At 43.1% G+C, this 22842-nt stretch overlaps 1 protein-coding gene across 1 annotated transcript in view; it reads left to right on the top strand.

The window, feature by feature from the left end:
• The window catches only part of ROBO4 (roundabout guidance receptor 4), a gene marked incomplete at its 5' end in the record, with an annotated part of 47837 nt that extends 28943 nt beyond the window's left edge, over window positions 1–18894 (top strand). The window contains 4 exons of the mRNA XM_029284774.1: window positions 1939–2077; window positions 7450–7689; window positions 14942–15348; window positions 18401–18894. Coding sequence (XP_029140607.1) covers window positions 1939–2077; window positions 7450–7689; window positions 14942–15348; window positions 18401–18717 — 1103 coding nt within the window. The remainder of the gene's footprint in view (window positions 1–1938; window positions 2078–7449; window positions 7690–14941; window positions 15349–18400) is intronic.
• Window positions 18895–22842: the final 3948 nt, after the last annotated feature.

Here is a 22842-nt window from a genome sequence, read left to right on the forward strand (position 1 = left end):
TCTCTTTGATCTGCTCTTTACTATTCTAGTTGTCCAGGTTGTATTGGTATTGTTACTGCTGCTCTCTCTCTTTTTTTTTTTTTTTGCATTTATAACCTGGGGCAAATCAGTGCTAGAGAACCTAAGAGAAGTCCCAACTTCCATCTGCTTCTTGGGAGCTCCAGTCTGGACATTTGGAGGACAGCTAGCTGTGTAAACAAGTGCTGAGCCTAGATTGTCTCCCATTCCAGTTCCAAACATGGTTGAAGAGCATTGTCAGACGTTGTCATTGGTGCAGACTTCTACCAATAAGCTGCTTCTTTCTTGTCCAGGGAAACTGACGGCGCTTTCCCTTGACCTTGTTTATTTAGGTGACCAGTAGAAAGATAGGGAGAGAAGACAGCAGCAATTAACACCAATTTGAGACATACTCGGGGGACTGCATCAGGGTGTTGCAGGAGGGCTGGGCAGGTAATGAAGCATCTGGGGTCAGCATCTGGTGTAGAATAGCCAAGGGAATATGGTGCCTTCTAAAACAGGGATAACAGAACTTGGAAACGGTGACAACACACCTTAATTGACATGTAGGAGTGCTAATTAAAGCAGTTTAAAAATGCATGTGTGATTTCAGCCTAAATGTCACAAGCAAAGAAAATCTTCACGAGGCACGACTCCCATTCTTTTCTTCTCCTTTTTTTGATTTAAAACTTGTTTAGCACCAGTTACCTGCTGAAGTCCAGAACTGAGCACATAACGGACAGACCTGATTTGTGACAGGACTGATCTGGGGGTGGTGGTGGTGAGGGGAGAGTCCCCTGGTTTAAAAATCAAGGAAGGTACTGTATCTGCCTTAGCAAACAAGCAAGCAATGACAGATAAGTTATAGCCTGAACTATGTTTCCCTCCATTTCTTGACCCTCTATGGCAGCGGTTCTCAACCTGTGGGTTGGGACCCCATTTGGGGTCGATCGACCATTTCACGGGGGTCGCCAAGCAAGGCTGTCCACCATTTTTTTCCCCTTTTCCGGCGGGTGCCTTACCTCCCTTGGGCTGGGCCAGCTGGTGGTCAGCCTGCTCCGTCTCTGCCGCTTGCCAGCTACGCCTCAGCTGGTGCAGGGGGCGGAACCACGCATGCGCGGCGCTCCCGGGAAGGGAAAGCCCTCGACCTACGACCGGTTGGGTAGTCCTCGACTTACGACCGGTTTAGTCCTCGACTTATGACCGGTTTAGTCCTCGACTTACGACCGGTTGGGGGTCGCGGCATTAAAAAGGTTGAGAACCACTGCTCTATGGGCATCTTCTCTACAATTGTGACCCACAGAAGACGCCTAATGGTAAAAACCAGCTTGTGAGTAATGCTAGAAGGTGTTATGGTTTTAATCTTTTCCCTATCGCTGCAGAAAATTATGTGCCTGATCAGCTTGTCCAAAACCCAGTTGGCATTTATTTGAACCTCTCCTCTTCTTTCTTTGATGGACTCATGAGATTTATCCTAATCTGGATTGGATCTACCCACCCAGAGAGGCTTTGGGTGACTATTTAATGAGACTTTCAGGGGAAACACATTTGCAGTTTTCTACAAGTTGGCTCATCTCTCATTTGCTGCAGGTGGAAAGGAAGCAAACCAATTCATGTGCTTATCCAGTGATTTGGTGTGTGTGTGTGTGTGTGTTTGCGTATTTCCCGACCTGTTGTTATTATTGTACGTGGTCCTGTATTGTTTACTCCTTTTCAAAACGGTTTTAAGCCATTGTGCACTGTTCGTTTCGATCGTTTTGGCAAAGTGCATTATGCATGAATAATAGTAATGATTTAAAGACACTAAAGTGGAAGAATATATTTTGATTTGGATATCAGCAAGGGAGCTGATTGTTTGAGCCCAGCTGACAAATACGAAGCGAGGATGGTGGAAAAGTTTCAGTTTGTTGATCTTTTTTCTCTCTTTTTGTTCCTTCTTAGGGAGGGCAAAAAAGGTGCTAAAAACCCACAGCTCTTCCAAGTTCTCGCTGTGCAGTTCACAAAACGGCACTTCACTGCCACCGCCTCCTCCTGTCCCACCCGGTTTCCAAGCTGTCCAAGATTCCAGCACCAAGCAAGAGTAAGACGGGATCTGAATGTTTGGGTTGTTTATCTTAATCTCAGAGCCTCTTTCTGTACAGTACATTAAGAGGATGTAAACCTCAGAAATGCTGGATTATCTCAGACTGGAGCAGTGTAGAACTCACAGCAATTAACGAATACTCTGAAGCAGGATCCTAAATATTACGGAGGATTGCATTTTTAAACCAAGTACCAAAATTAATATTTTTTTTTAAAAAAAAGAACTTGAATTAAATTAAGATATCAATAGAAGTGAATATATGTAGGTCAGGGTTAAATTATGGGAATCCTTGGTGCTCTCTGAAGTTGGTGGTTGGCCTGCAGATGTTTCATTAGTTAACTAGGTAACATCATCAGTGTTAGTGAGTGTGGGGTTAGCTCCTTCTATATACAGTGGCTTGCCCTACTACCAGTGTTGTTGAGGGCGTTGTTTTCTCCCTGGTAAGGAGGAGGAGCTAATCAAGGAGAAACCCACATCCCCACCAACATTGGCAGGCAAGCTACTGTACATACAGGGAGCAAACCTCACACTCACTGGCACTAATAATAATAATATAGTTGGAAGAGACCTTGGAGGTCATCGAGTCCAACCCCCTGCTCAAGCAGGAAACCCTATAGCATTTCAGACAAGTGGCTGTCCAGTCTCTTCTTAAAAACTTCCAGTGTTGGAGCATTCACCGCTTCTGGAGGCAGGTTGTTCCACTGGTTAATTGTTCTAACTGTCAGGAAGTTTCTCCTTAGTTCTAGGTTGTTTCTCTCCTTGATTAGTTTCTACCCGTTGCTTCTTGTCCTGCCTTCTGGTGCTTTGGAAAATAGCTTGACTCCCTCTTCTTTGTGGCAGCCCCTGAGATATTGGAACACTGCTATCATGTCCCCCCTCATCCTTCTCTTCATTAAACTAGACATACCCAATTCCAGCAGCCGTTCCTTATATGCTTTAGCCTCCAGTCCCCTAATCATGATGATGTTTCCTAGTTTGGTAATGAAACATCTACATGCAAACAACCAAGCTCTGAGCAGGGAGTTGGACTAGAAGACCTCCAAGGTCCATTCCAGCTCTGTTATTCTGTTAATAACTCTGTTAAAGAGCACTAAGAAGACATTGTTTTTAAAACACTTTCCCTCCCAGTCAGTTAGGCCAGTCAAACTGCCAGCCCACAGGCCGGATGCATCACGCCGGATGCATCACGCCAAAACCGCGCCTACCCCATTGCCGGCAACGGGGGAAAAGTCACGATACGTCGCGACACGTCACATGACGTTGCGAGTTTGACACCCCTGAGTTTATTTTATTTATTTATTTATTTTATTTTTTTATAACTTATATGCCGCCCTTCTCCCCACGGGACTCAGGGCGGCTCACAGCATGTTAAAACAACACAACACATTTCCCCTATAAAAGCCAATTAAAAACCAAATATTTATAGCTGTGTCTTATTAAAATCATTAAAATTGTCCCTATTTAAAATTGTCCCTATTTAAAATTCAGTTAGGCTAACAACTGATGACCAAATACTTCAACTCCACTGTTTTGCTCATGATACTTGAAGAAAGCTCAGGTGAGAATTAACAAGATGGTGGTTGGCTTGCCGAACAGCATCTTTTCTGCTTCTCATCTAACTTTTGATAGAGATCCACCTTGCAGCAGACCCAGAGTTCACCCTATGCTGACTCATCTTCTAGTTGTGCCAGATGCTAGAATAAATTGCCTGCTACTTCCTCTAGCACCAAGTAGGCAAATCTACATACTTTGCATATTATTCACAGGCACCCCCTATGATGGATCACCAGGGTGGCAGGAACAAATGTGGTTGGGAAATGAATCCCAACTATCCTGTCTCCCTATTTTGCACTTAAAAAGCTACAAATCATGGGATGAATCCGTGCCTGGCTAGAAGGGAACATTTCTCATTGGACGGGGCAGCCCTTTGTACAAGTGCCCAGCTATTTAAGTAAATGGGCAATTATCATTCCAGGCAAGTAAATCAATCCATTAGTGAAATATCAGCTGACTCCATCCTTTTTTTTTTTTTGCTGCCCCTTTGAATTCTCACATTTATGTAGAGAAAAACGTTGTCCTTGGATCTTGCATGAAATAATTTTGGTGTCATTCTAAATTTATGGGCAATTACACAATAATTGACTGCTCTATTGAAAATTCATTTGGTTGCAAAGGAGAGCAGAGTAGGGTTTGTGTAATGGGAGTGACGGAGGTACATTTCCTGGGGTTTCTCCTATCTTTGACATCAGGCTGCTGCACATGTCCCAAACTTTGCTTTCTGGTTGTGGAGAAGAAAAGGTTGGTAAGTCCACTAGTTCAGATGATCCCAAGATTACAGATACACTTAAATAAGAGAAAAAGGGGGACAGGTCCTATTTCACATAAAACGCTTGCCCCTTTTGTTTAGCAGGCAAAATATGTTTGCTTGCCCAAAGAGCTGCTTGAGTATGGAACTAAACTCTGAGCTGGATGGATGAATTTCAATGTCTGTATATCTGATTAGGATTATATTGGTTAAACAGAATAAGTCAACATGATTCTTCATCTTGCTTCTCTGTTTACAAAGCATGATATCTGTCTTACATGTGTAAATTCTGCGATGGCCATTTCCAAGTGAATGTTTTGTCTCATTAAGGCAATTTGGATCCACAGTGTTACACTTGGTCTATGACGTGAAGATCAGTTGGATTGAAAACATGTTATTCTACCCTCCTCCTCCTTTATTAGCCTACTTCTAATGGCAGAATCTTGCCAGACTAGAACTTTCTGCCCTAATAGATATTATTAGGATGGATGGACTAGAAGACCTCCAAGATCTTGATGATGATGATAAAGTTGGAAGGGACCTTGGAGGCCATCTAGTCCAACCCCCTGCTCAGGCAGGAAACCCTATACCATTTCGGACAAATGGCTGTCCAGTTTCTTCTTAAAAACTTCCAGTGTTGGCGCATTCACCGCTTCTGGAGGCAGGTTGTTCCACTGGTTAATTGTTCTAACTGTCAGGAAGTTTCTCCTTAGTTCTAGGTTGCTTCTCTTTTTGGTTAGTTTCCATCCGTTGTTCCATCCGTTGCTTCTTGTCCTGCCTTCAGGCGCCTTGGAGAATAGCTTGACTCCCTCTTCTTTGGGGCAGCCCCTGAGATATTGGAACACTGCTATCATGTCCCCCCTCGTCCTTCTCTTTGTTAAACTAGATCCCTTCCAACTCTGTTATTCTGTTATAATTGTTAGATTGAATGATGGGAGTTCCTTTTTTTTAAACTTCTTTCTACTTAAGAACACATAATCTTAGGGGAGTGTTGAATATGAGAACCTAAAAACTATACTTCTAATATACAGAAAGGGTATGTGAACAGAAGCATCATAGCTATTTTGATTACTCTTCTCTCTAAAACTGTCTAGAAGATGTTTAGAAGTGAACATACTGCTGCCTCTTAGTGACTCTGCCCCATCTCCTCTGGCTTTCTGACACTGCAGCATTTTGTAGCAGAGAGGAAATGGAGTTACTTAATTTTATTTATTGATTTAAAAATCTTTCTAAGTCACTTATGGTTAGCATAAATCCTTTGTGATGTACCAAGTAAAAATATAAAGCACGAGTTAAGCAATTGCATAAAATCCAATAGAAGCATTCATATAATGTTGCTAAACTCAAGACAAGCAACAAATATCCAGAGACGGGCTTGAGCAGAGAGAGAGGCCATAAGGATGAAGCAGACTCATTTTAATTTCCTCTAACAATTATCTTGTTGAGTGGATATCTGTGTGATGTCCCTTGGAAGGTAAGTTGACAGCTGTAGCTGAAATTTGAATAGGTTTTGTGCTACCCAGTCTGCCTGCTCAACTAAGTGGTACGTTTGTTTTGTTTTGTTAGAACAAGTAGATGACTTCTAGGTAATAACAGCAGCCTGGTAGTGTCTATGTTGCCTGAATCATCTTCACCTCTGCCTATCATTATGTGAGCCAGCAAGATGCTGACTTTAAGTTCTGAGATCTAATGGATGGAAATCAAGGAGAGAAGCAATCTGGAACTGAGGAGAAATTTCCTGACAGTTAGAATAATTAATCAGTGGAATGACTTGCCTCCAGAAGTTGTGGGTGCTCCAACACTGGAAGTTTTCAAGAACAGATTGGACAACCATTTGTCTGAAATGGTGTAGGGTTTCCTGCCTGAGCAAGGGGTTGGACTAGAAGACCTCCAAGATCCCTTACCACTCCGTTATTCTATATTCCTAACAATATAAATGAAATGCATAACTGGAAAAGTATTATTTACAGTTCTTTGATGATTAGAACTGTAGCAACACCTGGAACCTTTTATCGGACTTCACACAGGAATGCTATTTTTAAGGTGTTTGTTTCAGGTTTGCGTAAGGTGGCAGGCACAATGTACTGACGTGCAAGTGACAAAGGCTGTTGCCAACTTTGCCTGCTCTTTAGGGGTAGGGAGAGATAGAGAAGGGCTGAGGGACAGCTTTTCAAGTGATGGTGTAGCTAGGGGGTCCTCAAACGTGGCCCTTTTATGATTTGTGGACTTCAACTCCCAGAATTCCTCAGCCAGGCACGCTTCCCATTCTGAAATCACTCACAGCTCCTGGCAGACTTGTAAAAGAGAGATCTTCAGTTCAGGAAATCTGCTATAAATATGTAACTGGGCCAAGGAGGTGAGAATGGTAGGCTGGATACACTGTCAGGTGGTTGCTACCTAGCTCGATATGCTGGGAAGGAGTAAAGGTAAAGGAGTCCCTGCGTATTTTACTCCGCTAGTTGTGGCCTAGGGGCAGTGCTCACCTCCATTTCAAGGTCATTGAGCCAGCATCACCTTTCTGTGGTCATGTGGCCAGCATGACATCACGGAGCTCTGTTACCCTCCCATCAAAGTGGTACCTATTTATCTACTCGCATTCGTATGCTTTCAAACTGCTCGGTGAGCAGGAGCTGGGGCAAGTAACGGGAGCTCACCCCATTGTGCAATGCTCGGGTCTCAAACCTGGGCTGCCGACTTTCCAGCTGACAAGACCAGCATCTTAACCACTGAGCCATCGTGCCACCCCTGAGGAGAAAAGGAGTGTGAAAAATGTTCACATTTCTAAGTTACTAGTATTCAAATGCTCATTAAGTGAGAGGACTTGAAGGGAATCTGGACTCTAAGATGCTAGATGAGTCTTCCCTGGTACCCTCAGGTTTATAATCAAGACCACAAATTCTACAATTCCCATTCACATGCACCAAGACGTGTATGTATACTCCTCAAAACAAAATTAGCTGAAAGCATAGAGAAATGGCCTCTTTTGTCATATTTTGAGTTGTTCTTTTTGTCATTTATTTAAAGAGAGAAATTATTTGCCAGTCATTTACTGTCTGTTTCTCAGGTGCTCCTGTACATGCTATCTTGATCCTCCAGAGGACTTCATGAATCAGCAGCTGGACAAGGATTCTGTGAAGACGATCCAAGAGTCTCCAGATGAAAACCAATCCTTCCCCACCTTGCCTTACAACCAGCTTTCTGGAGTTTCAGTCCCCGTATCTCTCAGCGATGACCAGGAAACAGTTCTTACCCCAGAAGAGGTAGCAGAATACCTAGAACTCAGCACAGAAACTGATTGTCAAAGGTAAGCATCTACCAAACATCAAAGTTCAACGTTCAGTATGAAGAGTTTATGTGAGAACAGGCATAGTCCAGCATGGGACAACTTGGTGAGACCAATTCGCCACGGTCAGCTCACCACGGCCAACTCAAGGCAGGACAACTTGTGGTGGGACAATTCGACAATTCAATTTAAGTATTTAAAATAATTTTAAAAAACATTTTAATTTTTGTCATTCACATTTCATTTTGTATCCTTTCTTTAATTATTCTATTCCCCCGTTTCTTTGATATTAGTGTCCTGTCGTTGTTCTGTGGTGAGTTGTCCTGTGTTGAATTGGCTATGGAAAGTTGTCCCACAGTGAGTTGGCCACAGTGAGTTGGCCATGGCAAGTTGGCCACGTGGAGTTGCTGTGCTGAGTTGGTCATGCGGAATTGTCCTAGACCCTAAACCAGTGGTTCTCAACCTTTTTAATGCCGCGAACCCCAACCGGTCGTAAGTCGAGGACTAAACCGGTCGTAAGTCAAGGACTAAACCGGTCGTAAGTCGAGGACTAAACCAGTCGTAAGTCGAGGACTACCCAGCCGGTCGTAAGTCAAGGACTTTCCCTGCCCGGGAGCGCCGCGCATGCGTGGTTCCGCCCCCTGCGCCGGCCAAGGCGTAGCTGGCAAGCGGCAGAGACGGAGCAGGCCGACCACCAGCTGGCCCAGCCCAAGGGAGGTAAGGCACCCGCCGGAAAAGGGGAAAAAAATGGCAGACAGCCTTGCTTGGCGACCCCCGTGAAATGGTCGATCGACCCCAAATGGGGTCACGACCCATAGGTTGAGAACCGCTGCCCTAAACAGTCGGCCCCTTGCGTTCAGAAACATGGAGTTTGATGCATCTTTCAGATTTAGTATTCCGTCCGTGTCTCCTTCATCTAATCCTAATTTTGAATCGTTCTATTTTTGCTTCAAGAGCTTTATTTTTAAACAAGTGCACATAAGATGGCATATGGCATATTTATTTTAATGTATTATTTTGCCCAATATGTTCTCCTTTTTGCATGCTATACGTTTTTAGGTTATTTTTAATTCCCAGTTACGTGCCTACATGCAGATTCCATTTATATATGTATTTATAGTCAGAAAAAAATGGAGATCATGCATGGAAACTCTGCGAATATTAAAATTGAAACTTGGTTATTCTTTAACATCCCCAACACAAAGTTGTGGTTGAGTCAAGCTCTTCCTAATGAAAGAATGAAGAAGTGGTCAGTGGTACATCTGGCCTTGTGGCTTCAGGATTATCCGTGAATATTGGCCACATCCCAGTCTGATTCTATGCCTCTTTCTCTTCATCTTGTATGTCTATGGAGATTCTCAGTCATCCAGGTCGTGGTTGTAAATATGAGTATTTACAACACAGAACCTTCAGTTCTAAAAAGGTTCCACACCCATTTGCACTATTCAGCTGACCCTGAGGGCACAGATAAACCTCCAAGTGGCTTCAATGACTCTCAGAAAGAATACTAATGACCAGATGACTGCAAAGAATATAAATCCTTCCATTCTCCACCATTCAGTCAGAACCCAAGAAGCTTCTTGGATGAGAAGAGAAACGTCTTCAAGCAAAAACAAATAAAGTCCAGTTGCCTTTTGAAAAAGCACTTTTGGGACTTCGCCTTGTAGACAGACTCCATGGAGACCCAAAGACCTCCAAGAAACCCTGGACTTAAGGAAATTGCACATAAAGCCCCAGCTCCAGCCTACCAACTGCTGAGACAAATGTCCCATAACTGCTGCTTTGGTGGTTTGAGGACAGCTTGTCCCATAAGGCTGAGTCCTTACACTTTGGTAACTGGGGCTGTGACACGAAGTAGCAGATTTTATGGGAAGCACAGTGACTCCACAGAGATAATTACAGCTCTTTGTAAACCCTAGGCGGGCTAACGGCTGCCAACTTAATGTTTTCGGCAATGTTTAACAATCTTCAGCTGATTCTGGTTGCCCGTGACATTCCAAGCCACATCTCCTCTTGAGGCATAGAAAAATGTACTGGTATACTTCCTTTGTGCCTGCAGTGGCAGGGTTATTTTAGTTTTGACAAATATAAAACTCTATCTTCTGCAGAGACAAGCTAAGTGATTTTTGCGAGAAAAAAAAAATCTCGTTAAAGTTGTAGCCTAAGTATTCAAAAGCTATTCAAATGCTTAACTTAATTTTACTGCAAAACACACATTTTAGTGTTCTGCTACTGCCTCTGCAATTTAATAGAACTACAACTATTAGAAGACTTACTATTAGTTATTATCTCTGTGACCTCCCATTCCATCTCCCATATAGAACAGTGTTTCTCAACCTCAGCATCATGAAGAGGTGTGGACTTCAACCCCCAGAATTCTCCAGCCAAAACATGCTGGCTAGGGAATTCTGGGACTTGAAGTCCACACCTCTTCAAGCTGTCACAGTTGAAAACACTGCCATGGAGTTTTACATTCCTTCTACTATACGGATGTAAGAAATGGGCTGCTTTAATGAATTTCTCATGGATGATAGAAATTCCAAGACAATCTTTTGTGCTCATCTGCCTGTAGATGCCACCATCCAAAGCATCCATGTAAGTAGGCAGAACTGGATTTTAAAGTAACACAGTTCTGAAATCCAAGCCATTATGAAGCCAGAGTTGGTTAGAGTTCTTGGGCTAAGTGTTCTTTCTACACTGGATATGTGCAATCCATTTGGAACAGAAGTTCCAGAGCACCTGCAAAAAAAAGAGGTACTTGATCAACCACGCTCAGAGCTCTTTTTACATTAAATTACCTTACCACATTACAATCTACAGTCTCCAAAATAAAACTGCCCGATAAGAAAGCAAAATATTTTATTTGAACACATTATTCTTATTCTAAACATTGTTTTTGAATGAGTTGCAAAAATCTGTGGCTTGGTCCCTCACCCCAAAGTCTTGAAGAATTCCACATGGCCAAGTACGGAGACACAACACAAGCAGATCTGCATCAACTTGTTTGCCCCTTTTGTGTTCAGGAGGATAGGCCCAGTCTTGGAAGCCTTTGTGGTCCCTCTTACCTCTGAGGTGGGCTTTCTGGAGCATTCGCCACACCCTCTTTTAATGCTAGTCTGCTATTTCTGAAAACTTTAGGGCAGGATGTGGGTTGAGTGCAGTGTTTGATCTGGAGGCAGTTGCATTCAGGGCTGGTGACAAAAATGTTTCCCATCCCTTACATCTGAGCTGTGGTTACGGAGTGGTGAAAAACCCCAGCAGACAGTTATGCATACATATATTGTGCCCTATAGATTGGTAAGACAGGGGGAGGAGAGGATTTGGTTGCCATGCAAATGCCTCCCTTGATGACTGAAACACCTAATAACTTTTAAAACAGCTTTTAACTTGGATTTTGAGGGATTCTTTGTTAGGTCTGGAACCTAGGAACTGAAGATCTCCTAGGTCAGAATGAAAAGAGCGATGGGCTCTTTCTTTCTAGGTGGGATCTGGGGGCAAATATCCAGGGGGTTCTACTTCAGCAAAGGTCCCCACGGTGGGTGAATTTCTCTACCACATTTAAAGTGAACTAATACATTTACCTGTCAAAGAAAGGTAATGGGGATAGGACTCTGTAAGTCTTCCATATCCAGCTCCATAAGTGGAGTACCATGAGTGGTAAGGTTTCCTTACCAGAACAGCAAGATGATTATGGAGTGAATTAGACTGAAATGTAGAAACAGTGTTGTTGTTGTTCAATTGCTAAGATGTGTCCGACTCTTTGTGACCCCATGGAGCATAGCATGCCAGGCCCCACTGTCCTCCACTGTCTCCTGGAGTTTTCCCAAGTTCACGTTCACTGCGTCAATGACACTCTCTAATCAAGACACTATCTAATCATCCTCTCATCCTCTCATCCTCATCCTCCCTTTCTCCTCTTGCCTTCCATCTTTCCCAACATCAGGGTCTTTTCCAATGAGAGAAATATGGAGGAGTATTCAACTGTGGATTATCCCAGAAATTACGGTCACGGTGTTAGTGGAAAACAACATGTACGTTCTTATCTTGTTGGTTAGTCGTGCGAAGCCTTTGTTATATTTTGTTTATTCTTTTAATTGCATTTTTGTTTTGTTCTATAAGGTTTTATCATGCAGGGTTTTTTTTTCTTCTGTCTTGATGACCAGCCTAGCAGAGTTATTTATTGAAGAAGGGTGGCCTTGTACATTTTCTAAATAAAGAAATGAAGTGAAGAACAACATGTCCTTGTTTAAGTGGCATCCATCTCGTTAATTTAACATCCTCAGTGACCTTGTATTTTCACTGAGCTGATGAGGAATCCAGACATGAAGACTCTCACATGGTTGCTAGCCAAAATAGTCCTCTATAATATTGGTTTTCCTTTCTGGGTCTCGGTAGCTGAGCCAGCATTTTCACCTACATTTCTCCTCTCTTCAGTACAGTAAACAGCAATGTTATTTCTATGGAGATCTGTGGCCAGTCTCTAGCACGGGATTATTTGCATTTGCTTAAGACAGTGTTTTTCAACCTTGTCAACTAGGAGATTCATGGACTTCAACTCCCAGATTCCCCCAGTTAGCCGGTATGGTGGCTTGGGAATTCTGGGAGTTGAAGTCCACATATTTTCCAGTTAAGAAACACTGGCTTAAGAGATCATGCATGCTTAGTAGAAAGGTTAAATTCCTTCTCAGCTTACCAGTTATTTATTGGGCAGCGTTGACTAAAGAAAGCAACTGGCAAAATGAAGATGGTTAAGCAGACAGTATAATAAAAAACATTATTTTTCCAATAAAGCTTTTAGGGACAGCATTAGTCGGGAGGGTTTGTGGCCAGGATCCATAGCAAAAAGGGTACAATTTTTAAGGGGAAAAAAAAGATTTCATCCACAAAGTACTTACTGTAGGTGGGAAAACAATTTTTTTTAATAGCATGACTTTTAATGGCATGACTTTTAATGGGAATGTATGTTGGTGGAATTGGAGTAGAGGTAGCAAGTAACCCTTAAGGCTGTTTGTTAGCACTGTAACGTGCTGTGGACTGTTTCATTCCATTTTTGTAGATAAGCAACACACACACACACTCACACGCACACACATCCCTAATCCATTCAGTTCGGCTGGGCTTGCATGAGAGAAAATGACTGGGCAGTTTGAAGGGAGACAGACGCACAACAGATTTTCCTTTCTTATATTTTCTGCTGTTTAACTCTCGGAGTTGTGACAGAATGAACCCAAACAACTCATCACATGGAGTGATGTGTGTTCCTTCTTCACCACTGGCTGAAGACCTCCAGTAATTAAGTGAGAAGAAGGAGATGGTTCCATCTGCTTCCCTTCACTACTGCACCCCTTATCCTGTCTGAAACTGCACCCCTTATCCTGTGGGGTGGGTGTTAGGGATTGACTGACAGCATCAGAAATGGTGGTGGAAAAGCTGCAAGAAAGATTAGCCACAGAAAAATCCTCTTTCTCTGATGATGACCGCCATCATAGATGGATGTTGTTGTTAGTTGCGAAGTCGTGTCTGACCCATCGCGACCCCATGGACAACGTTCCTCCAGGCCTTCCTGTCCTCTACCATCTTCTGGAGTCCATTTAAGCTCACGCCTACTGCTTCAGTGACTCCATCCAGCCACCTCATTCTCTGTCGTCCCCTTCTCCTATTGCCCTCAATCTTTCCCAGCATTAGGCTCTTCTCCATTGAGTCCTTCCTTCTCATTAGGTGGCCAAAGTACTTGAGTTTCAACTTCAGGATCTGGCCTTCTAAAGAGCAGTCAGATGGATACAACTATAGTATTTCCAGGCTGAAATCTCTTCCTCTAATTTGGCTGCCCACCTTTGAAAATGTCTATGAAGATGCTTAATCATCCAGGTCATGATTGTCCCAAAGGTGCTTTTCCAAAAGGCAACTGGACTTTTGTGTTTTTTTTTTCCTTGAAAATGTTTCGCTTCTCATCGAAGACGCTTTTTCAATTCTGATTGAAGAGTCGGAAGCTTTTATTTTTCTGATGCATTCACAGGGTGCTTGTTTGTTTGTTTGTTTATATTTTGTTATGAATCTTGATGCAGTGGTATTACAACACAGGGCATTTTTTTTCCTTTTGATCCTAATGAATTGCGATTTTCTTGTTTTATTTGCTGGTTTATGACCGGATTAAAAAAACCGATGGATTGAAGTTTGAGCTCAGGTTGCTGCAAGGATGAAAATTAGCAATTCCCCTCTCAGCATTCACTGCAGGCCCCATCTCCATCCATTTGCCATTTTTAGAAACTGTAATCAGTGCCAAAACACATTTAGTGCCTTGGCGCATCGGATGCTGAACTCTTTGTCCTAATTTTGTTCATTTGCTAGTGCAGCTGTTGTAGCTACTGCTTTGGCTATTACGGTTTGTGGCCCAATCAGCCAGATGTTTAGACTGGATTTGGCATTGTTATCCACCTATCAAGTCTTCTCCAAGGACCTGCAATAGGCCAATGTTGCTATTAGAAGTTGGTGTTCAAAGGGATTGTGGCAGGATGTAAGCTGTTCTAAGTAAAGATGCCTTTTGCAATTGACTGATGGTGGATTTTTTTCAATGTCAGTGACGGTATTCAAGAGGTGCTCCAGTTATTTTGGGATTTTGCTTTGTTCATTTGCTGCGGCAAGTGTGGCTGCTGTGGTGACCCAGTGGTTAGAATGCATTATTGCAGGCTAACTCACTGCTCACTGCCAGGAGTTCGATCCTGACTGGCTCAAGGCTGACTCAGCCTTTTATCCTTCTGAGGTCAGTAAAATGAGGACCCAGATTGTTGGGGGCAATATATGGACTCTGTAAACCTCTTAGAGCACTGTGAAGCGGTATATAAGTCTAAGCCAGCGGTTCTCAACCTATGAGTCGCGACCCCATTTGGGGTCGATCGACCATTTCACGGGGGTCGCCAAGCAAGGCTGTCCGCCATTTTTTTCCCCTTTTCCGGCGGGTGCCTTACCTCCCTTGGGCTGGGCCAGCTGGTGGTTGGCCTGCTCCATCTCTGCCGCTTGCCAGCTACGCCTCGGCCGGCGCAGGGGGCGGAACCATGCATGCACGGCGCTCCTGGGCAGGGAAAGTCCTCGACTTACGACCGGTTTAGTCCTCGACTTATGACCGGTTTAGTCCTCGACATACGACCGGTTGGGGGTCGCGGCATTAAAAAGATTGAGAACCACTGGTCTAAGCGCTATTGCTATTGCTGCTGTTGCTATTATTGTCATTATTATTCAGGTTCTAACGCCAGCATTGTCCTCCCTTTCTTCCAAGGGAGCCAGATGACAGTGACTCAACTACTTCCCACATCCTCTTTCCATCCCATAGCTATGGCTATATCTGTGGTCCTCTGGCCATTGAGCTGCTGGAAAACGAGGCGCTGGAGGAAGATGAGGATCCCAACATGGTGGAAGGTCCCTGTTCGTCCACCAAATTCTTCCACAGTTCCTGTCAAACTCCATCATCCAGCCTGAGTGAAGACGAGGCCTCTCTAGGGGGATCTCTGGTGAATGGCTGGGGATCTGTTTCAGAGGACAATGGCACCAGCACTCGCTGCAGCCTGGTCAGCTCTTCAGACGGTTCCTTCCTCTTAGATGCCAATTTTGCTCAAGCCCTGGCAGTGGCAGTGGACAGTTTCTGCTTTGGGCTGACCAAGAAGGAAGCTGACAGACCTTTGACAGGTAATAGCCCCTGGCCCTTCCCTTGATCACATTGGAGGGAACCCCAAGCTCTGTTTGAATGTTATCTGTGCTCCATTACAGGGCAAGAGATATATACTTTTCCTTTCTTGCAAAGTCGGTGAGTCTGTGGAGCAGACCTCCTTGGTCCTCTGGGATTCCAGAATGCCTTCAGCACATTTCCAGTTCAAAACTCTAATCCTAGCATTCCGCTTTTAAATTTTAGACTCTGCTAATTGTGTGCCTAAGAAACAAGCTTCTTCTTTCCTATTTTAATCCCCGTTAGGACTGAGAACTACTTTTCCACTTCTCTTGGTGATATTTTTGGAGATGGGGGGAGGATGCTTCTTTAGGGTGCTTTGCTACTATCCATCCTCCAACTCTCTGAAGTTCCCTAAATCTAAAACAAACAAACAAACAAACAAAATCTGCAAAACAAAAATTCTAAGAAGACATCATTAATAATATTTTTTTTTCATTTTTTTTTTAAAAATGAAGGTATGGAAACCCAGGGTGGCAGATTGACCATTGCAAAACAGAATGTTTCATTTCTTGTCCATTTCATTGCTAAGTGAGAAAATAACAAATTCCAGTCATAAGAAATTCACCATCACTCTCTGTTCCTTTGAAAGACATGTCAAAAGCAAGCTCACTTTCATCTAAGGGATGAGAACTAGTAGAAAACATTTTCAGAAGTTTTCTGTATGGCATTCATTTATTTTCCCCCCAAAGAAGTTAAAAGTGCTGGAAAACAAGAGCAGAATGAAGAATTGGAGAAAGGCTGGATCGAAGGGCACTTACTTTGCATCCAGGGGGATCTAAGATAAATCTCCTGCCTGAAATTCTGAAGAATCATTATCTGTCAGTCACAACATTAGGATAAAGAAACCCAGCAGAAAGCAAGTTTTCTGGCTTCTTACCCAGCGTGAATCACACCGAGGCTGGATTATCAACAGATATAGCAAGGCAAATGGCTTCTCTTGTGCTAGAAAAGCTGAAGATTTGCAACTTGTTGAGAAGTAGAACATTTCAATGCACTTTTGTTCGGTTCAGTTAAATAAAATTGAGATCCTTGCCAGTTGTTGCAACACCATTCATTTGTTAGTTAACGTGGTGGCCCAAGATGTTGGCAGGTGAACCCCCCCTTTTCCTACAAGTGTGGAAGCAGAGTAAGTTCCCTTGACCTGCCCAAGGATGGTCTTTGGGAGAGCGAAATGGAGTGGGGTTTGTGTGTGTGTGTGTGTGTGTGTGTGTGTGTGTCTGTGCTCTAGAAAGGACAGAAGATTTGATTTATATGGTATCTTCTGTTCAGGTCTGGACACTTCCATTCAATCTATGTTCCTGATAATAATGTAGGCAGCCAGGAAAGCAGAACTTGATTTATCACTGCAGTAATTCTCTGTTGCTGTTAGAATAAGGATTTTGCTTTGGGTTTTTTTCCCTCTCTCCTTCTACACATTGTGTAGCTGAGAATGCCAAAGTGATGGCACAAGCAAGGAAGAAGAAAAAAAGGCAAATTCAGAAGGAGCAAAAAATAGGCTTCCAGATACAAATATGCAGTCCTGGAGCAAAACAGCCAGATGGCTGCTCCTATGCACCTTCCCTCAAAGGCAAAGATGAGATTTCCATCTTCTCTAATTGATTCCTTTGAAGCTTTTCCTGGCTCTGTCAGTTACTCAGCCAGGTCCCTCTTTGTCATCCAGCCTTAAGCTGCTTGATCCTTATAGCCCTCTCTATCTCACAACCAGATTCCTCTATTTTGTGTTCCAATCCCTGCAGTGCAAAACACAAAAGGATTTAGGATCAGGGCAATTTGAAATTTCCAGGGGGGAAAAAATGAGGGGGTTCAACCTTTGAATGTCTCTTTATCCAGGACCACTTTAGACAGGATCACCTGAATTAGCTGCATTTCCAGAAGACATTAGATCACTCTCTTTTTCAAGCCATTGCAATTTCAGCGGTTCCATTTTAATCTCCTTTGCCTTGTTGCTTCCATATCTTTGTAACTTGAGAAATAACTGGGGAAATATTAAGGTAACTTTCCCTATAATCACCTTTCCCTGAAAACACAAATGTGTCTGCTTTTTTTCCCCTGCTGGGCCAAGAACTGTATTGCAAATTGCAGAAAAGTGCACCATTGTCTTTCCATCTATATATTAACAATGGATTGGTTCACATGTTTACGCACAGCCCAAACAAAGGAAAATGAAACAAATAATAATAATACATGATGGCATCCAATTGGTGTTCAGCTGCAGACAGGAGGCCATCAGTGGAATGGAAGCATGAACTGAAAGCCTCAGGCACCTGTAATTTGCTAGCTATAAATTAATTGTGACTTGAATTTTACCCTGTTGATCATTTCCTTCAAATGCACACATATATCCATTTGGAATCCATTATAGATACTCAAGGTACTTTTGCAGTGGGTTTTTTCTCTCTCTCTTTTCTGCCTTTTCGCTGACATAAATTTATGTTCTGCATGAAACACTCCTTAGAAACAGAGGAACTATTCGTGGTCACCCAAAATATTCCGTACATTTAGTCCTTCCCCCGTTCCAGGAATTCTTCCAAAAATTCTGGTCAATCTTGCAAATTAGCTAGAGTATTCTAAAGCATCTCTGGCTGGGAATGTTGGGACTTGCAGTCCCGAGGTCACTGGATTGTTGAAGGCTAAACAAAATAGTGCCTATTTCTGTACACACCATGTGTTTCCCCTGGGTGCACTTATGCAGACAGTGGAAGCTTCGCCTGTGCTATAATGGGCCATTATAGTTATTTGTTGCTTTTATGTCCTCCAGAAGCTCAAGGTGGTGGACATACTAATTTTGCACTTGCAATAACCCAAGGAAGCCGCCTGAGCTGAGAGATAGCAGCATGTTCTCAATCAATCCATAAGCTTCATGGTGGAGAGAGGATTTGGCTCTCCATTCTAATCCAAAGGACATGGCTTCACATCACAGTTTTCACGGTACTTTGGGGCTCTTGGAAGCTCCACTTCTTATCTTCTGATGCATAGGTGGCGATCATGTGCCTGTTCTCTTCTCCTCTGCAGGTTTTTTGCCTCCTGTATCTCCTCTGGATGGCCTCCTGCATCCCCAGGCTCCCATGAAGAGCTCAGAAGACGTGCAACAGAGGCTCGGATCACAGCCCCTTCCTGTGTGGGAATGGAGCACTGATTGGGTGGAGGAGATGGAAACCAAGTATATGCAACCAGCTGAGAACTGGGAGGCTTCTGTTAAGCCAGGAAAAGGCAGGATAGCTGCACCAGAAGAAGCCCAGCTGGTCCCTACTTCTATCCAACAGGGAATGAATGACAAGTGTTGTTGCTCCAAAGTGGAGGGCAACCTACCAGGAATGCTAAAGCAGTAGCTTTCCTGCTTTGGCTGGAGTTTGGTGTTTGGGATGGGGTGAATTTTGGATTCTTTTTCAGTGCTAGGAGTCTAATTCAGGAAAGCTGCGGTCCTTGCCAATCATCTGTAGAAACAGACAACTCGCCTACTTTCATCTTTTTAGAGAAGGAAGATGCTTATGTTCTTTCCATCCTATTTTTGATTTGATTTTTTTTTTTTAGAAGAAACCAGATTCAATTTTCACCCATCTTCCCTGGACAAATCCAATAGGCCCAGGTAGCATTTCTTGGTGTGGAAAAGAACAAGTTGTGCCTGCCTCCTCTTAAAATTGAGGAATTGGTCAGAAAGCAACTCCGGTTCAGGGCTGAAGTCACTTGGATTTGAACCAGGACTTTAAAATGATACATGTTTTGGTTTGCATTCTGACTGGTGCTAAAGACATGGTATCTGGCTGAGAATGCAGACAGAGAAATATCAAGCGGAAATTGACCAGGCAAATATTACTTTAAGGCCAAGATTTCTGGTCAGTTGGAAAGGAGTTGTAGGCCTAGGAGAAGGAGACAAAGTAGGGTATATGTAGGTCTGTAATGTACCTAGATAACCAATAGGAGCAGTTGCATTTTTTTACTTTATCGCTACCTTTATTTATAGGAGGGGCCACCTAGCAGATGTTGTGCAAGTGGTCAGTGGGAAATGGGAGATTCTGAAGCTTTGAAAACTTTTTTCAGATAAAAGAATGACGGCTGTTGGGGTTTCAAACTCATGCCAAACTATGACTTAGCAAGCTGCTGTCAATCTCCCCCCCCCCCATCTCTTCTGTTGCAAAAGGCACGTGAGCTTGGTTGATCAGGTGCAACAGGTTCATCTTACCTGACCCACTTCTGCCATGTTACACTTGGGGCCAACTGAAATATGTTACTCTGAACAATGGTTTAAATCGTTCTCATTTCTGTTTCTGTTTCTTTTGTATTGAGTAGTTTTGCTGAAAGTCATCTGATTTTGAAGGAGGGAACCTAACTTTTCCTGTCACTTCTGCTTGTGTGGGTCCCTGTGAGTCCAAATAACCAAAGACTCAATGAATTTTTCCCCGAATCTTCAGCCTTCAAGTTTATAATGAGCGGAGGTAGAGGAGGGAGGAATGACCTATTGATTTCCAATGCTGCGACTGAGTGATGGGGGCCTTTCAATCTCCCACACCTTTGCGCCTCAGTGAGCAGGCAAGAGAGATTCAATTAGTTGAATGCCTTGTCTGATGGAAATATCTAGCCCGGCCTTTGCTCTCTGCCATACCCACTTTGGATCAGAGCTTCATCTGGCATTAGAAGGATGGCTGCGTTTCAGCTGCATTCTAGCATTCCATAAAATAGAGTTGAAGGATGCTTTATAGACCAGAGCAAATGACTCGTCCATGGGCACTGAGGAGCCAGTCTGGATAGAGCCAAAGACCATTTGGTCCAACATTTGGGTCCCAGAGTGGCCAGCCAGATCGATTCAAGAGCCTAGCAAGCGTCAACCAGAGGAAAATTGCTCACATCTACTGTCACTACCCAAGAGATAGTATTTGAGATCTGCTTCTTTTGAATTAGCAAACATCCATTAAATCCTATAACTTTTGATAGCCCTTCAATGGAATGAACTTGGCAGTGGCCATCCCTGCAACCCGCGGTAATGAATTCTGTAATTCAGTTTCGAATGTAGATGTGATTTCAGAAGCAACTTTGTGAGGCCCAGTATCCCTCACAAAGGAGGCATTAGGTAACCCTGTTGGTTCATGCGATGAAATGGCTGAGTTATTAGTAAAGAACATTTCTAATAATATTATTATCAGAGCAAGAAGGGCGGTAGCCCAGTCATAAAGCTATAAATTCCATTTGGGTGAATCCTGGATTTTGGTCTTGACATGTATGTTGGATACCACCAGTAAAAAAAAAAAATACAGAAGTTGAAAAGTGTTTGCTCCCATTTCTATACTAAAGCAACCACCCTTTTCATTAGCTCTGTTGTAAACCTTGAACATACATCTTCTGATGCCCCAGGTAGAATGACTCAAAGGTGTGATTCCTGACATGAGGCTGTACCAAAAAGTGACTGTGTTACTGAGAGCGGAAGAGCATCGACTAGTTAAAATGCTGTCAACTTTTAAAGGCCGACTTTTTTCATGACAATCAAAAGGATGCTTCCTCTTGAACCGAACCATTTCAGTGTTCAAGGTTGTGAAGTTTTAGTCTTGCTTAGCTGAAAAAAGATGTATTTCTAAGCAGTGGATTCCATTGGTCAATAGATGCTAGATCAACATATAATAACTCTACTGGAGATAAATAGATTTTGTTTGTATTTCAGCCAAGTTCCCAGATGAATTCTGTGGACTGTTATAGGACATTTTCCTCCACTGGTATATGAGAGAACTAGAATAAACCTCTTTTTTCTAACTTTTCAGATTCCTCCTACCCCATCTCCAAATCCATTAATAGTGAGATGACGATGATGATGATGTTGATTTCCAGGACCTAAGTGTCCAACTCTATCAATTACACAGACTGGATGATCAGCATCGTCCAGTCTGCTCTGGTTAGTTCCCTGGACCCTGGGTCAAAAACCTTTACTGTTTTGAAAGGAAAAGAGGAAGTGGCTGGGGACAGATTGACTTCACAACATAAAAGAGGGAGAGCAATGACAGCACTGCACAGGACATGATTGATGGTGGGGAAGGTGTTCATTGAAGGTGTTCAAAAGCCAAAGTTTTCCCACTACGTTGGCGCCTTTGACTTTCCTTATTGGAATCAGAGTCCTTTAAGTGCATTCTCTTGCTGGTTTGTTAAGTTTCAACAACCTAGACATGGGCTGACAAGTGTCCTCCTTTTTTCTCAATTATTGAGCTTATTCCTTTAGACTGTTTAGGTCAGAGTTCCCCAACCTTTTGGGCACCAGGGACTGGTTCCATGGAGAGAGGTTTTTCCATGGACCAGAGAGTGCATGGTTTTGTGTGCTGCCTGGATCTTGTGGATGGGGCCTTGTTTGTTTGTGTGGACCGGTTGCTGGCATGCCGCGGCCCGGTACCAGTCCACAGACTGGGGGGTTGGGGAACCCTGGTTTAGATCATCTAAACTTCAGAGACCTCTAAGGGGACAAAGCTGATTTGAGCGTCTGTTTTTTGCTACACCATAGATCAACAAACATTCTTTTCCATTAAAGCCAATTGTCTAGGCTAGGGAATGGAAACTGACCCGGGGAAAATGATTTGGCTATTTTTAACAAACTAGTTTTGCAATCCTGGGTGTTAAGTATTGCCCACTCTGATAATTTCAAATACTCAGTGCTTTTTTTGTAAAAAAAAAAAAAAAAAAAAAAAAAGGTGCCAGAACTCACACACGTCATACAACCCGCCTTGCCTCTACCCTACAAGGTTCCATCCAAAAAAGGTGCCGGAACTCCATTCTGGGCGTTCTATGACAAAAAAAGCCCTGCAAATACCGAAGAATACATTTTGGGTTCTTCCACGTTATGATGCCCACTCAAAGGCCTTGTGTGGTTGTGGGGTTTTTTGCAATCTTTTCACCAGCCTCCTCCCAACAGTTCTAGTATAATATTATTTATAGGATGAACAGAAGTAACCAGCCTGCATTACATCTGGCTTGCTAGTTTGGTGATTAGCTGGAAGGATGACACATCCTCCCATGGATTTTTACCCTGCAGGAAGCTACAGTGAGACCAGGGTGCCTATAAGCCATTTTTTCACATGTCTCTTTATCTTTTGCCCACAGAGGCCTCGGTTTGCCAATATTTGAGCCACAGTTTGGCTGAACTGCAGCCTCCAAGGAGATCTCATTTAGCTCTGCTCAATCCTGCCATCTCCATTTTAAATGAACTTTAAAGCTAGAACTGCCTTCCTCAGTTGATCACCTCCAGGTACATTGTAATATCCCTGTCATAGTTCTTAGCCTGCTAGTTTCATTTCATAGTATTGGAAGCTGAGATATAAAGATAATTGTTGACAATTGCAGAGTTGCCCTATGCAATTAGCCTATTCAGGTTTTTGGCCAGTTCTTTCCCACTCCAGTTTATTCCATTTTTCCCCCTACCTGCAGATTTCTGGAGCATTTGATTGGTTAATAGAGAAAGAAGTAACCAGAGGAGCACTGATTTG

Source organism: Protobothrops mucrosquamatus, unplaced genomic scaffold (genome assembly GCF_001527695.2).
Source record: "Protobothrops mucrosquamatus isolate PMUCROS unplaced genomic scaffold, P.Mucros_1.0 scaffold931, whole genome shotgun sequence".
Lineage (NCBI taxonomy): Eukaryota > Metazoa > Chordata > Lepidosauria > Squamata > Viperidae > Protobothrops > Protobothrops mucrosquamatus.